Consider the following 17,589-nt stretch of genomic DNA (forward strand, 5'->3'; position numbering starts at 1 on the left):
AACTTATGATTACCAAAAGGGTAAGCAAGGAGAGAGATAAATTAGGAGTTTGGGATTAATAGATACATACCACTATATATAAAATAGATAAACAACAAGAAACTACTGTATAGCACAGGGAACTATATTCAGTATCTTGTAATATCTTGTAATAACCTACAATGGACAAGAATCTGAAAAAGGGCACATATAAGACTAAGTCGCTTTGCTGTACATCTAAAACTAAAAGATTGTAAATCTTCAAAATGCTTCCCCCCCAAGAAAGAATAACACCCCAACACTATTTTTGTGGCATCCATTTATTAAGGCCAGTGGCTGCAATAAAACATAAGCATTGCGTCAAGCAAATTTCTGACAGAGACAATTGTATTGGTCAGAGAGGAAAGTCATGGAGGGCCCAGCGAACTTGGGTGACCTCAGTAAGTGAGGAAGAGAAATTCCCTGACAGGGACGTTCTACACAGATGTTTCTGTCCATAGCTTTCCCTTCTTTTGCATAGGAAAAAAATGCATATGGACACTTCACACACACACACATATATACAGGCACACACACTACATTAATTTCAGTGGTTATGTATGGACCCTGGGGTAAAAACTGTGCTTAAATAATATTATTACATTACTTCAATTAAAGAATTCATTCTCTATTTAAATTGACACTTTCATGAGACTTTTTGGCCTTCAGTCCTTGTAAGTTATTTCTTTTCATTTAAACTTTGAATCTTTGAGGTAACCAGTGCCTGATTTTTATTTATTAATTTTTTTTTTTTTTTTTTTTGCTGCTTGTAACTTCCAGGAAATCATTATTTTCTTTTCTCCCTCAGGAATTGTGAAGGGCAGAATATTCGATACAAGACATGCAGCAATCATGTAAGTTCTGTAATGAAAACATATAATCTAATCAAGTGTGTTCATGTTTTAAGTTATAATATATACCATAAAGCTAATAGCCTCTTGGTACTGTTTGTGGAAAATCTGAATATTTGTTTAATTGACAACAGCTTTTGTATATCTCATCCCTTCCATTTATACTACCTTTTTAGGCCATTTCACATTTATGATCTAATTTGGTAAGTGTTTAATAAATTATGAATTGATAGAAACAATACATCATACCTGTAAATGCCTTTGAAGTTCAAAGTGCTCTTACTTACGTACAGTAAGTAAGAGTCATCTGACCCTCGCATCCGTCTCCGAGATGCTGGCGCACGAGGTGTGGTTATTTCTCTTTTTCTGGTGAGGGGACTGGGGCTGAGGGAAGTGAAATGACTTTCCAAAGGCCGCATAGGAAGAGTATAGACTTGAACTTGTCTAGTGCTGCTTCTCCTGATCTTTCAAACCACCTGTCCTGCCCCCTGCAGAATGTGTTAAGGAGTACTGTAGGTGACACAAGAAGATCACACAAAAGGAAGGGTTTGTACACCTCTTTTTCTACAGTGATCAGTACAAACAAAAAAGAAAATTCAGGTACACCAATGTGCCGTGCAAAATAAATGTCAGAAGGAACCAGTCCTGTATTCCACACAAAAGATGCCCTTTGTTAGTCCTATATACCTGAATCAAAATGACAGGAATTAAAAGGAAATTCTGAGACTCTGGAGATCAAAGTGAAATTTCAGATTTCTTTAAAAATCCATTTTTTCCCTCAATTTGCTGTAACTCGTTTATTTTAAATGTTTCACTAACTGAGGAGCTTTGTCCCTCTCTCTTCCTTCTCTGTCCTGGGCAAGCATTTCTGTTCTCCTGACCCAGCCTTTTCTTGGCGGGTGGCCGCAGGCTCTCGACTTGGGTAGGGGAGAGTAGGCAGTGTTAGCAAGGCCTTTTGTCTCTGGAGCCCAAGCTCCAGTCGTGTTTTCAGCCTATTTTTTATCAATGACAAAGCAGGGATGTTTACCTTGATCTTTCAAACTTGGGTGGGAAAAATGAGTGCTTGTTTACTGGGCACTTAGACCCCAGTACCACCCAGCCCTGGAGTAGCTGGATTTACGTCCACTACATCCTAGGAGGAATTTTGGGAGACAAAGCAAATCGATTTCACATGTCCTATGACAAACAGGATGGACTTGGGGTCTCAAAAGACACACGTGTGCTTGGTGCTCAGTTAAATGAGCTGGAAGTCCAGGTGGGGATGAAGGAGGAAGAGAGACTGACGTGAGCACAGACGAAGGCGGACATTCAGGCACACAGTCTGGCCTGCCTTCTCCAGCTAGCACGTGAGCGCATTAGCAGCCAGAGGGTTTTATGCACAAGGCTTTTACATCAACTACTTTTTGCCTGGGTCCACTTTAGTTTTTAATTGCTGTAAAAAATTACCACACACTTGGCTTAAAGCAACACATTATCTTACAGTTTTGGAGGTCAGAAGTCTGATACAGGTCTCAGTGGGCTAAAATTAAGGTGTCGGCTGGACTGCATTCCTCCTGGAGGCTCTAGGGAGAATCTGTTCCTTGTCTTTTCCAGCTTCCAGAGGCTTCCTGCATTCCTTGGCTTGTGGCCCCGTTTTCCATCTTCAAAGCCAGCAACATTGTATCGCTCTGACCATTTTTCTGTAGTCACATCTGCCTGTGATCAGAGCTGAATGAGGTTCACCCACCTGGATCGTCCAGGATAATCTCCCCGTCTCAGCATCCTTAACCTTAGTCAAAGGACGCCTTGTGCAAAGTCCCTCTTGCCATGTAAGGTGACATATTCACAGGATCTAGGGATTAGGTTGTGAACGTCTTTGGGGAGGGCGCATTATTCTGATTAACACAATGGGACAGCTCGTCTTCTCAGGCACACTGGCCTGGCAACTTCCTTGCCGTTACTCCAGAACAAATTTCACAACAGTGTGCTATCCAGTATGCTATTCAATACTCTGTGAAGCTATAGAGAGGAATTCATTTCAAGTGCCCAGATCAAGATATTACATTCTAGGATTTCATTCTAGGGTTTATCTGTGTGTCACTCTACTCTGGCTAATTCCAAAAGGCATCTCTTTTCAACACAAACGTTATAAGGGTCTAGGAGTGTTGTGTCATATAGTGTGGAGATAAAACGTAATCTACTAAAAGTGGTGCATCTAAGTTGCAGCGGTTAGGGCTTCGGTGTACTTGGGTGAAGATCTGATGCCCCTGAGGCTCTGTGTCTCAGGAGTCGTCGTGGTCTCTAACTGATGGCCCCTCAGAGGATTCTGCAGAAACCTTGGCCACTGCTAAGCTGCTGAGAAATGGATGCTTAGGAGGTAGGAGCTAGCAGGGAGGACAGGGTGTAAAGGTTGCCCATTTCTATTTCTCAGAGTTGGAGTTCTAAGAGAGTCCTTAGAGAGGTTTCATAAGACTATGACATTAATCTCTATGCTTGCCATTGCAAACTCAGAGTTTCCAACAAAATTCCTTATAGGGAAATAAGGGAGCGTTGTGGCAGGTCTTCCACATCTGTGGTGTTCAGGGCACCCCTCCATCCCGGTGTGCCAAGTATTTGCAGCTGCGATACTCCAGCCCCGCTGCAGACCAGATGTGGGTGGGTGCAGCCTCAGCGGCCATGTGGATGATCTGTAAGAAGTCTGTTTCTGCGCAGGAGTGATTAGGCGGGTGTGTTCCTGGGAATGCACCTTAGAAACGTTGCAAGGGTGTTGAGTGCCTCAAGTGGATGTCGACTGAAGAAGTACACAAGCTAAAAGTTGAGAGTTGTGTTTTATTCTGCGGACTTTCTGAGGACTTCAAGCCCATAAGACGGCCTCTCAGATCGCTCTGAGGGACTGCTCCGAAGAGGTACAGGAGGAGCCAGGACATACAGGAGTTTTTGCAACAAAGACCAGATGGAACATCCAAAGATCACTGTTAATTAAAGAAAACCAGCTATCTGACGTTCAGGAAGCTTTTCTGTGTATGGGAAGATGCAAGAGTCTGGGCTCATTGGAATCATTCTTTTGACGTGCACCTTGACTATACTTCAATAAAATAATAATAATAATAATAACAACAACAACAACAGCAACAGCAACAGCAACAACAATAATAGTTCACACTTAATAAGTAAATTCCTAAATGCTAGGCATTGTTCTGAGTGCCTTTTCATGAATAAGCCAATTTAATTCTCATAATATCCCTATGAAGTAGGTGTTATTTTTATCTCCACCTTTACAGAGAAGGAAACTTAGGTAACCCGTAGAGGGTCACAGAGCAGAATTTAACCCCAGGAAGCCAGGTTCCGGGCTCCCTGGACGTGTGTGTCTTGACCACTCCACTATACAATGCCTCTTGGAAAGAAGTGTGACGAAGTCTCATGCTTTGTCAGATAATGAAATGACACCACAGACAGCAGCAACTGAAACAAAGTTGCTTTTAACAACTTGGAAGCACATGGGTCGTGGAGGTAATTGGAGGAACATTGTACTTTCAGATTCTTCATAGAAACTCCAGCACCAGGAACGGTAGGGAGGACCTTCTGAACATTCACAGTTGTCCAGGGACAAAGGGCAGGGAAGGGCAGGGAAGGAGCTGAAGGCAGAGGCAGCTGAGGGGAAGACCCAGAAGTGAAGCCCTCCGTGGCCCTGGGCCTTTCACTCCAGCAGTCCCTGGGTGGGATGGGGGGGGGGGATCCCCAGCACAGGGGAGGATCTGGCTTAAGGACCCTGACAGCTGCATTTCTGACCTCTGCCCACTTCAGCAGAAAAGTTGGTTCCAGGCACTTAAGGAAAGATTTAGTGTTCTTCTGTTATGAAGTCTAGATGTGTTAGAGGTATGCGTTCAGAGCTTGTACACAAAGAAATTCCACTCCTGGTGGCACGTGCAGAGTGGGAGACATGACCAGGAGATGAGGACCACGTTGCTCTCCCGTGGAAACCAGGCTTCAGTTCAGCGGCTCTCCTTGGGTTCATTCTGCTCGGGAAGATGGGGCTTTGGGATGAAGGGCCTGTGAGCTGAGGGCACAGAACATGCCTGTGTGCAGTGCTGGGGCCCCAGGTAACTGTCTTCTTCAGACAGCTCTCAGCATGGACTCTGACAGCCATTCAGGAAAGAATTATCCTTATCAGGGGTGCAGAGAGCCAGTGGGGAAGTTCCAAGGGCAGTCGTGTGTGTCAGCAAGGAGGCCTACTACCTGAACTCGCTGACTGCGCATGTTTTTACACCAGGGTTCATGAGACTGAAGGTAAAGCTGGAAGAGATTAGAAGGAAAAGATTTTAAAAAAAATAAGTATATCATAATTTGGTAAGAGTGCTTTTGTAGCATTAAGACATTTTTATGTGAGCACAGAGGGAGGCGTGGCTGATTCTGCACAGTGGGGCCCTTGGGCTCCCTGACAACTTTCCAGAAGAGGTGACATTTGATGTGAGTCTTGAATATCCTTTATACGCTGGGTCCTAGGCATGGCTAATTTCTGACAGTTTTCTCTTAGAGGCGTTCTTTTCCTTCCATTGCTCCTGCTCTGGGCAAGAGCCACTTCCTCTCGGAGTTGTGTCCAGAGCTCCGGTCCACCCTGCTAGCAAAATGCCACCCATGCTACCCCCTTTCCATGTCACTCCCCTCTGTGGATTCTTAATGGTTTTAATTCCCCTCCCTTGCGTTCAAGGACCTCCAGAATTTGGTGAGATTCATCTCTTACTCAACTCACAACTTTCACTCTTGCTGGATAAGGCTGTGCCTCACAGATACTGAATTTATTTCTGCTGTTTCTCTTTTGCTTACGTTGTTTCTCAGATCTTGTCCTGTTCACATGGCACCATTCTTTAAATCTCATTTGAATTGGCACTTTTCCACCAGGCATCATTTGCTTTCTCTAGCATATAGTGGTCGCCTACAATAATTTATTTTTATGCTAGAAACTTTGGCATTTGTTATATGAGAGGATCGTGAAATTTAACTCAAACCACGACATGGATTTGAAGATAAAATGTTCAAATTTGCTTGTATAAAAGTCGTATTTCTCCTGAGTCCCTCCTCGCTGGTTATCTGGGGGGAAATTAAATATCTAACCCAAGTCAAAGCTTGGTCCAGTCCTATTACGTAAATCATCTTGTAGGTAATGGTCTGTCCGTCTTAGAGAATACTCAGCTCGTTAGATGATCTCCTTGTTTTGGCTTCTGTCCCTAAGTTGCCCATGAGAATGGTTTATGTATTCTCACAGCTTTAGGGAGAAAAGGAGATCCCTATCTTCAGGGGTCTTGGATGGTTGCTGGTTGTTCTCTGCTGTGTCTTACCCTCCCTCCCTTCCCTCTGAGCCTCCCCTCGCCCCTTTCTTCCCCTTCTCCTCCCAATCCCTCTCCTCCTTCTCTTTCTTCTTCTTTTCTATGCCTCCCAGGCTGGCTACCCACTCCTGACTACGCCAAGTCTTCATGATCTAGGATCCAGTCTTCCCTTGTTAGGTTTAGTCTTTCCTTATTAATTCCACTTAATCAGTTTTTAATTTAACTCTTGGACAACGATTTCATTTCCTTCACTGCTGAGTCCTACTGTAAGTCGACAAATACCAGTAATAACCCACTGTTTCAATGTATTCCATGCACGCAGGTGCTACATCTCCAATAAGTTAACAAGCTCACTAGGTAACTGATGGCTTGTATTCTTCTTTTGTGTTCCTCCCAACATGTCACCTAGGCAAAGCCCATAAAGTATATTTAATGAGTGAGTGTTTTCTGGAATGTAACTGATATGAAGAAATGCTTTTCAGGGCAAAGAAAGCAGAAGGATGTTAGGCCTTCAAGCTCCCCCAATGTCAACTAAACTTTAGACACAAGAATTGCTAGATTGTCTTGAGCCAGAGCATGGGACCTGGCTGAACCAGACCAGACAGGCTCGGTGTTGACACTGGAAGAATGCCAAGTAAATGAAGGCATTTAATGGAAGTAGTCAGTGTCCCCCTAGATGACTAGAAAGCAGTATCTTGTAATAGAATGCTTGTCGCCTTGGGAATCAGTCTTGGCTCTGTCTTATTCTGTTGTGTGTCTTTGGGCTAGTGACTAAAGACTTTCTAGATCACGGTTTTCTCCATTTATAAAAACAAAGGTAGTGGTAATCCCGACCTACCTAGCTCAAAAGGAGGTGGTGAAAAGAGAATGTCAGTGTCGATCCCTGGTAAACTGGGAAACATTATCTGGGTATAGGGTTGTCTCAATCAGGGATCATCATTTGTTAAGAACAGAAACCCACTCAAGTTTGCTCAAGAGAAACGGGATTCACTGGCTGGATGGGTGGATATTTAGAAGAATTTAGGTATAAGTACACCTTGAGGGACTGGACCCAGGAATCAGAAAGCGAGAAGCCCAGATTACTTACTCTTTCCATAGAAACCCAAGGTTTATCATTTGACCTTCTTTCGTGGCTAATTCATTCTTCTTTGCTGTGGGAACTGGCTTGTTTCACTTCAACAGGCATCTTGTAAAAGCAGTGAGCTAGCCCAGCCCAGATGGATGTGACTTCTTAGCTCCAGCTCTTCTGTTACAATTCCAAAGTCCTGGGAAAGACTGACCAGGCATGGACCAGATGTTCGCCTCTGATCACCAACTGTGGCCAAGGAGGCTGGGTCGCACGTACAAACCTGGCCACCCTTTCAGCAAGGACTCAGTTTAGGCTGGCCTCGTACACTGTCCTCATGACAATTAATGATTGTTAATTTTGTGAAACTTCATGGCTTTATGGGGTTTAAGACAGACAGCTGCCACTTTCATTTCCTAAGCAGGCTTAGGACAAGGGAAGTTGTTTCTACCCTGCTCTCTCATATTCTCTGGTTTGGGTTTCAAAGAATCAGATATAGAGAAAACTGGCCATGGCTAAGGAAAGGGGAGGGGGTATAATTTTATCTCTGATGATCTTCTCCATGGCCAGATGGAAGACACAGCCCTTATTCCAAGAGAGAAAGGTCTTCTAATTTCAATTCTCTTCAGTTTAATTGTTTCTTCCATAGGTGTGACCCAGGTTAAGGGTTAATCTTGCTAAAGAAAGAAAAAATGTGGATGCAACATAGGGGTTTGGAATGATTTGCAGCAACGTAGTACAACTAATTCCAGGGGAAAGTTTATTTATTAATTATATTTTTTTTATTCCCTTCCTACTTCCAGAAAGGATTTGAGGCACTTTATAAAGGCCAAAAGCATAAACATAGTGAAATACAAAAGTAAAGTAGTCAATAGGGGATAAATAGAAGAAATTATATTTTAAAATTCTGGCTGATAATTTATTAATAACTATTTACAGAAAAATAAATTTAGGCTTCTACCTTCCCTCATACATCAAAATAAATTCCAATGTAATAAAGAGTTAAATATAATTGATAAACTACAAAGGAGCTAGAAAAATAAATTTCAGTATTTATTTGTTTTCAGGGCAGAGTGGGAAAAGCATTTCTAAGCCCATTTGTAAAGAAAGAAACCTTAACAGAAAATATGAATAGAGCTGACTGCCTAAAATTTTAAAACTTCTTGATTTCATAAGGCATCAGAACCAAAATTAAATGGGGAAAATATTTTCAGTACAAATGACAAAGTATTGGTAACTTCACAGTGAAGTTTGAATAGCTTTATCTGTTAAAAATAATAAAAAGACAAACATTCCAATAGATAAGGACAGAAAACAAGACATTTTTTAAGGATTAATACAAAAAGCAAACATATATGGAGAGATATTAAACCTAAATAATGAAAAGAAAATGTAAATTAAAACAGTGAGGTTCTGTTTAATATTTATCATTGGAAAAATTTTAGAAAATTATAATGTCCAAATTGAAAAGATTTCATATTAAGAAAAGGGAACTTACGTAGTCTGATTATAATAATAAGACCTTCCTGGAGGGCAGTTTGGCAGTATTTTGAAAAGTCCATGAAACACACCCTTTTTCTCAGGAATTCTCTTTCCAGAAGTTTGTCCTTGGGAAATAATCAAGAATTTGTGTAAAGGTTTAGGTATAAGAATCTTCGTTATTCATTCTTCTTCTTCTTTTTTTTTTAATAGAAACTATTTCCAAAGTTTTTACCATGAACATTTATTACTTTTGTAAAAAGGGAAAAACAAAATAATACATTGCCTTTCTGGATCTGTTTTCTTTAATTGGGGAGTTTGTACACAGTGAATTAATCCCCATCAACTGGGAAGTTTGCAAGCAGCTTTGAAGAGTAAAGTAACATTTTTGTCATACATCATCTTGCTTTGGAGGTACTAGATGGGAGTGATCAGTAATTAGGTAAAAAGATCCTTGAGTTATCAAGACTTGTGCCAATATTTTTTGCCATTATGATGAGAGCTTTCTAGGGTGTTTTATTGAGAATTTATTTGTTTTTGTTGTAGACAAAACTTGAAAAAACTGTCTTTCCATCCTAGAGCCTGTGGAAGGCAGGCCCTTCGTACCAGTGAAGAGCTCTGTGGCTGGGGGCCTGGTGACAAGGGACGAAAGGAAACAAATTAAACAACACAAACAATAGCACAAACAAACAAAAAAAGAAACAAACACAGATTCTCACAAAGCACAGCAGTTTCGGGCCAGTTAAAATAACGGCGAATAATCCTTCACATTGAAATGGCTCCTAAAGGCATGGATGATAATTAATATTCCCTGTGAAGACCTTAGGTCACCTGGAAAAATTAAAAGCATTCCATTTTTCTTGTTTCAAAAAGAAGAGGGTTGTGTAATGCATCTGAAAATTTATATCCAAGATGGTTAAAAATAGAGCAAAATTTCGCATTTAAATATGGTCAGCTTTAGTTATCCGGACAAAAATTACTGAGTGGAAGAGTACCCAGATTCGGTGAGGTGGTCGGTCTCCTCCATTATCACAGAGGTACCGGTAGGATTCCACAGCTATAGGCCGGTTTTGAAGTTAAAACGGTGAAGGAATGAGGTGATTTCCAGGAGAGAGGCAGGTGGGGTCTGCTCTCCTGGGACTCTGGTAGACTTGGCCAGCCTTCTGCTGGCCCCTCTCACTCGGTGATGTGCATGTGGCCTTTTTCTCTTCCTCCAGGACTGCCCTCCTGATGCAGAGGACTTCCGAGCCCAGCAGTGTTCAGCCTACAATGACGTCCAGTATCAGGGGCGGTATTATGAATGGCTTCCACGGTACAATGATCCTGCTGCCCCCTGCGCGCTCAAGTGCCACGCACGGGGACAAAATTTGGTAGTGGAGCTGGCACCCAAGGTACTGGATGGAACTCGTTGCAATGCTGACTCCTTGGACATGTGCATCAGTGGCATTTGTCAGGTAAGCTACACCTGCTTCTCAGACCGCTGGCTCAAGGATGTGCCACCGTCACTCTCAATAAAGATAATCCTTTTCTTTTGTGCTTGTCTTTGTTAATTTTAATGTGAAAATATTTTAGAGAGTATTATTCACCTTTTGATTATGTTTTACTTATTTAACACAGGATAAGTTTTGCCCGTGTAGAACCAAAAGATTGTAATATATGACTTGCGATTTTTTTAGGTCAGTGCTTCTCCAATTTGAAAGTGCGTTGGAATCACCTGATGAACTTGTTGAAACACAGTGTGCTGGGCCCTGATCCCAGAGTTTCTGACCCAGTAGGTCTGGGGTAGGGCCCAAGAACTTGCATTTCTAACAAGTTCCCAGGAGACGCTGACGCTTCTGGTGAAAGGGTGGCATTTTGAGACCCACTGCTTTATTGAAGGGTCATGTTGATAGGCTCTCTGAGCTCTCTCATTAAAATTAATTCATTGTTTTCGGTTTTTGGGAGCAATGACTTATTTACTAAAAAGTGAACATGAGTGCGTTCCAGCAGATTTTTCAGAGTGGACTTTGCAGAGCTGTGATGAATGTGGTTGAGGCATAAGCCCTCACCACCTTTAATGGGTAAGACAGTATGTGGATAGCAGAGAAAGGATAGGATTCCACCCCCATCCCTTTGGTCTCTGGAAAAAAAATTTTAAATAACGGATGTCTACTATTCCATCTATCTGCTTATGCTCATAAGAAATTAGTAGTAACAACAGCAAATGAACCTAATCACCTACTAAGTGTCAGACACGACCAGGTGTCAGTGACTTCATACACTCAGATGAACCGTGATCTTCCTTCTCAAACTACCTTTTCCTTCCTACGTCCCTTGAACTTGAAAATGACCTCCAGCTGCTCCCCACAACTTGGGAGTCATTCTTGACTCACTTTCAACCCACACATCTAATCCATTGCCAAATCTCATCAATTCTACCTCCAAGGTCTATTTTGAATTCACCGTTTCTGTCTCCAGTGATGCCTTTCCTAGTCTAAGCCCCCATTAGTTCTGACCATAACCAGGACCTCCTGTCCTGATCGCCCAGCCTCCAACACTGCCCCCCTTAGATCCATTCTCCACACAGCAGCCAAGTGATTGTCTTAAAACCTAAATCATTTTGTCACTCCTCCCACCGAAGTCCCTAAATGGCTCGTCATTGCGTTGATGATGACATCCAGGATCCTTGCTTAACTTCCCAGGCTCTTCCCTAACTCTTCTCTCCCCTCTGCACCTTTTAAAAAACAGACTTAAGTTTTTAGGTTCAGAGCAAAATTGAGTGGGGTACTGATTTCCCAAATACCCCCTGCACCTACATATGCATAGACTAGTTCTTTGATTTTTTTTCCCAGCTGCTGGATCTGTCCATTTCTGATAGGGGAGTGTTGAAGTCTCCAACTATGATAGGGGGTTCATGTATTTTTTTCCTTGCAGTTCTGTAGGTTTTTGCCTCATGCATCTTGTTATGTCTTCTTGGAGTACTGACACCTTTATCATTATGTTCATGCCCCTGATAACGTACCTTGCTCTGCAGTCTGCTCTGTCTGAAATTAATATACCTACTCCTGCTATATTTTTATTACTGTTATGTCTTTCTCCATCCCTGTACGTTTAATCTCTATATGTCTTTCTATTTAAAGTGCTTCATGTGGACCAAAAACAGGCATCACCAGTGACCTCGGCTTGAGCAGTCTCAGTGACGTGGCTGGAGTGGACACTGGCTGGTGGCAGGATGTGTTAGTTTCCTGTGGCCACTTTCTGTCTCTGAGCCTCGGTCTTTTCAGTCCATATGAAGCAGATGTTACCCTGCTTGTAGGTCCTGTTTTAAATTCGTTCTTTCATGAACAATATTCCATGAGCCCAGCACAATAGCTGTCAACACAGGAAACCTACAGCCCGCACTGGTTCCCTTCCCTGGTTTCGCCTTGAGCTCTCTGACCACAGCCCCTTCTTCTTATTCGTTGTCTAAGGTGTATAGTCTGTTCCAGCAGTTTCCAAGGTTTGAAGCGGATTGCAGGATAAAGGCAGTTTTCATTGCTGAGTTAGTTCCTTTAAGATGTGTGCTTCCTATCATGTTTTTGTGATTCTAATGGATAAGTGGATTCTCTGGGTAGTAAAAGGTGATGCCTTGTGGGAAGTTGAGTGCTCTTCTGGCCAGTCTGTTCAGGTAAAAAGAATTGTGTGCACTTCTTCAGAAGAGACTCAGATGCCTCTCAGGTGAATTCAGTATCTTTCCTTCAACAGGATAACGTTCTCAGAAATTCCCTTTCTTGTACCATGTAGCCGTGGCCGTCCACAGTCCTTAGGATGGGAGAAAGTAAACCGTGTGATTCTCACCGATTGCCTTAGGATCAGTGAACCGAGCCCTGATGTTTCCTTGGCAGCGACTACAAATGATTTTTGCAAGTGTGTTTACAGTTTGCTCATTTACATGAACATGTCACCATGCTCCTGGGAACAACGTTCCTTGAGCCTGAGCACAGCCCACAGCATGAGGCAGCGAGACTCACTGAATGAAATTTGCTTCTGCTTTGGAGGTCTGATTTTTATCAGAAACGGGACCTGGTTGGAACCAGATCTGCAGAACAAGTCTAATTTATCATTCATGTTTATTGACTTCCTTGACGACTGGGTAAATGAAGAAATCACTTTGTGTTTCTAGTAAAAAGAAACGCTTAATGGTGCTTATTACATGTCAGGCGTTGTCTAAGCACTTTATTGTGAGGGCTCATCATGCACTAGGAGCTAGCTTTGGTCATTATCCCCACCTTGTTTATAAGGAATCTGGAATTTGAAGAGGCTAAGTAATATGCCCAGGATACAGAGCTTGAAAATGGTGGAACTGGAATTTGACCCCAGGAAACCTAATTCAGAATTTTGTCATCTTAAGCATTGCATTACCCTGATGATACCTGTACTTTTTCTATGGCTATAAGTACAGAAGCTTGTAGCTGAAAATAAGATGTGGTTCTAGTAAAGGACAGTCGGTACCATAGGGGAGTGATGCTTAGGGAGTTTAGTATAGAGGTTCCGACTCAAATATCTGCACACCACTCAGGGAGGAAAACCGCTCAGGCGTAGTCACAGTGGGTGACGAGGACTTTCGTGACCTGGAGAATACATGCCCGCTCATTGGGACGCTCAAGGGGGCAGCTATGTATACACATGTCAGAGTTTTTATTTGTCAACAGGAGCCAGGAATCTGGATTTTAATGTGAAATGCCCAGTTTAAAACAACACTTTGGTGTTAAGGACCCTGCTTTATCCAAGAGCAGTTAAACGGTGCTCCAATATAATAGAGGCTAGGTTTTCCTTCAGTACCCAACCATCCCCAAAGCTCAGTGGCTTAAAACAATTAAAGGTGACTGTTAGCTGATGCTACTTGTCCAACGTGGGTCAGCAGGGGGTCTCTGCCCTTTGAATGGCTCAGAGACCCAGACTGAGGGAGGCTTTATTGGAACATGTGTTTTACATAATCACCACAGCAGTGAGAAGGGGAACGTGTGACTCACGTGCTGACCCCTGAAGCTCCTTACAGAAGTGACACAGACACTTAGACTCGTATTTCGTTGGCCAAAGACAATCAATGACCACGCTTAATTTCTGAGGGGGTGGAGAAGTGCAATCCTTCCGTGGGCTGAAAGGAAAAGCTAAATATTTATGAATATCCCTGATGACCACCATAGCTCCCTATACTCTGATTTTTAAGGCAGGGATGTTAAGACTTTTTTTGCAAGGTAGAATCCAGTTTTCAGAGATCTTAAACAGAGATTGACTCAAAAAATTCTTTGCTTCTTGAAGGATTGAATTTGACTGATCTGGAAAGTTCGTACTTTGCTTAATATGGAGTCATGGCACTTACTTAAACACTGACTTCTATTAGCTGATTAGGGAGTCATATGCCGGCACTATGAAAGAATCCTTAGCTGAAGCAATGATTTATATATGAGAATTTATTCCCCAAAGCACTGCTCATATATTTTAAATATTTGTTTATCCTATCCCTATCCTGTGTAACTTGTCTGATTAACTACAGTGTAGGATATGAATCTTGTCTTACTAATTTATACTCTGTAGTGCCTGGCTCTGTAGAAATTGGCTACATATGGGTGTTAATAAATTTTATTGATATGTTTATTGATTAGTGGTTTTTAAATCATGACAGTTAGAGATTTTGACTTTAGGAGAAGCCACAGAAGTTGAAAAAACACTTCGGGCAACGGTTAAAAAGTTGTTCATGGTTGATTGTGATGAGATCTGAGAGTCAAAATTTAGTATTTCAAGGGCAGTGCTTATACCCTGTGAATCACAAGGCAGTTGGATCTTCTTTTCAAGTAGTATTTTTCTGTGATGTTTTCGCATGCCTTTTTTGGCTGTAAGATTGGGATGAACTGTAGCTTTAACATTTTTTAAACAAATGTAAGTACTCAGGGAGGTATTCGATTGCCCAAGACCCTGCAAGGCTCTAAACTCTCTTCACAAGTCCATCCTAGCTCCTAAACCCACACCCTTCCTGGATGACCAGATAGAGGGTGATTCTCATGCTCATGAAATGCAAAGTGCTCAGGGACACAAATGTGTGAGGACAGAGCTTGGCCCAGGAACAGTGTTTCTATAATTTAATGGTAGAATTACTCCCCTTGGAGAAAGTTACATGAACACAAGTTATTCATTGATTGAATCCCAACCATGCAAGTGTGTTTCCAAAATCAATCAGTCTTAAGTTATTCCACATGTACTTGTAAATATTAAGGTAGTGGCCTATGCAACTGGGTTCTTTGCTGTCTCTCTGCTGATCGCTAAGATGGGGAAGGTGTAGCACAGTGTGAAGATTCTGTTGGGAGATGACCTGAGTTTTAAAACCATGACTGGCACAATATTTTGGTTGTGTAATGTTGGAAAGTCATTTAACCTCATTAACGTTCTGCTGCCTTATTTGCAAAACAGAGATAAAAGTATCATAAGGTTGCTATGAGGATTAAACGAAATAACGTGTATAACACGCTTGGCATCATGCCGGGTACGTGATAAGCTTTCAACAAAAATCAACTATTATTATTAATATTTTACTATTATCTTTATAAAAATCATATAATCAGAATGAAAAGATCTCAAAAGATGTAGCTGCTCATCAGATAATTTAATCCCCTCTCCAATTTTCCTGCCAAGAAACCTTCTGCCTAGCCCATGGCTGAATAGTTACTGTTGGAGAACTCTGACTTTTCAGACTTTCTCAGATTGAACTAAATTATGCCTCCACCTGTAGCTTTCACCGTTTGAAAATATCGAGAACAAACGGAAACCCTTTCTTCATGACAGCCCTTTGTGAATTGGAAAACATCGCTAATCACGGGCTTGTCCTTGAACTTCCTTGGAACTTTTCCTGCATCTCCCTGAAGCTTTCATTTGATCCTTCTCCTTCCCTTCAGTGCCAGCATTTTGGAGAGAATAGTCTATAGATGTGGTCTCCACTTCCTCCGGTTTTATATTCTCTTCAACACCTTGGGTATAGAATCTGATTCAGCAGCTCCCCAAGGTGAAGCAGAGGGGCTCGACCGGGGAGTCAAACAAAATGGAAAGCAGAGAGATGCTCTTAAAACGGGCTCTCTGTTATCGAGCCCTCTGAGCGTTCTCATCACTAGACTGGGAGCTTCGCGTGTCTTTTCTCATTTCCTTCTTAGCAGACCCTGTGTGGGGTGTGTGTTATTAGCCCTACTTCACTCTTGAGGAAGATGAGTCTCCTGAGTTTGAATCATTGAACATCCTGCAGCCTGAAAGAGGTGGTGGGGCGGGCAGGTGGGGCGGGCTGTCAGCCTCCAGATTCTCTGCACTGAAGCAGCAGGCGTGTAAACACAAATGACTGTGTGTGGGGAGGTGGAGATGAGCGGGCTCCTCAGCTAATATCATTGGACGCGTATCGTGTAAAAGATGTATTTGTAAAATAAAAAGAAATATGAGACATAGTCCCTTTTCTCATATAAGGAAGCTCACAGTCTAGCAGATACACACAAACTCACAAAGATAATAATTCACAAGAGACTGAAAGATACCAGTATAAGCATGTTCTATGGGACATCTTAAAAATTGTTTATAAAGATTTTAATATATATAATGACCTAGAGATAGAGATATGTGGGTCTAGGTCTAGAAATTATAAAGAGAAGGAGATGCAAAGATACAGAATACAGACTAGCTCTCCATAGAGAGAAATGGATATACTGATGTTGAGATGTAGGTATTGATCGAGATTAAAACAGAGAAAAAAAATTTTAAATAAAACTAGGGACCATAAGGGTATACATCAATCAACTTCAGACTGAGGTCATTTTGGGAGAGAAATGAGAGAGTCTAGGACTAATGTGGGGATAGGAAGAGAGGGAGGTGGGTGGGGAGAAAGGAAATACCTGTGATGCTCCATCCATTTTCTGTACATAAAATATCTGAATAAAAATATAAATTAAAAACTAAGAGTGGGATTGTAAAGGGGCAGCTTCCATTCTTATTTTTTTAAATTATTTGGGCTTTGCGTCACATAAATGACATCATACTATAAAGGTTTATATATTAGTTGCATTCTAAGAACTAAGTGCTCATGAAAGAGAGCCAACTCATAAGTTTAAGAAAGGTGACACGTAAATACGGTTTCTGAAATACCTAGAGTCGCATCTCCTTGCGCTGTCGCCCGCTCCTGATCGCCGTGCTTCTGTCCGCAGGCAGTGGGCTGCAACCGGCAACTGGGGAGCAACGCCAAGGAAGACAACTGCGGCGTCTGTGCTGGTGACGGCTCCACCTGCAGGCTGGTGCGGGGACAGTCCAAGGCACACGTTTCTCCTGAGAAAAGTAGGTTTTAAACCCGATTCAACGTTACTATAAAATAACATGTACTTTAGACCGTCTGCTACTAGAATAACATTTTCCTAATGCTAAGCATTTTTTTAAATTGAAGTAGAGTTGGTTTACAATGTTGTGTTAGTTTCAGTATGTTGTTTCAGTTATATATATATATATATATATATATATATATATATATATATATTTTTTTTTTTTTTTTTCATATTCTTTATCATATCGGCTATTACAAGATATTGAATATAGGTCCCTGTACTATACAGTAGGACCTTGTTGTTTATCTCTTTTATTTAAAGTAGTTTGTATCTGCAGATCCCAAACTCCTAATTTATCCCTCCCCCTACCTTCCCCCCTGGTAATTGTGAGTTTGTTTTCTATGTTTGTGAGTCTGTTTCTATTTTATAAATAAGTTCATTTGTGCCATTCCTTTAGATTCCACGTATAAGTGATATCATATGGTATTTGTCTTTCTCTGTCTGACTTACTTCACTTAGTATGATCATCTCTAGGTCCATCCATGTTGCTGCAAATAGCATTGTTTTAT

At 41.7% G+C, this 17,589-nt stretch overlaps 1 protein-coding gene across 5 annotated transcripts in view; it reads left to right on the forward strand.

Annotated features, from left to right (window-relative positions):
- ADAMTSL3 (ADAMTS like 3) overlaps positions 1-17,589 on the forward strand; it is a 262,233-nt gene that overhangs the window by 98,777 nt on the left and 145,867 nt on the right. For all 5 annotated transcript variants that reach the window (XM_074354072.1, XM_074354071.1, XM_074354070.1 and 2 more), the window contains exons 5-7: positions 827-872; positions 9,935-10,171; positions 16,910-17,036. In XM_074354072.1, the coding sequence (XP_074210173.1) occupies positions 827-872; positions 9,935-10,171; positions 16,910-17,036 (410 nt within the window). The remainder of the gene's footprint in view (positions 1-826; positions 873-9,934; positions 10,172-16,909; positions 17,037-17,589) is intronic.

This window comes from Camelus bactrianus, chromosome 27 (assembly GCF_048773025.1).
Source record: "Camelus bactrianus isolate YW-2024 breed Bactrian camel chromosome 27, ASM4877302v1, whole genome shotgun sequence".
NCBI classification, from domain to species: Eukaryota; Metazoa; Chordata; class Mammalia; order Artiodactyla; family Camelidae; genus Camelus; species Camelus bactrianus.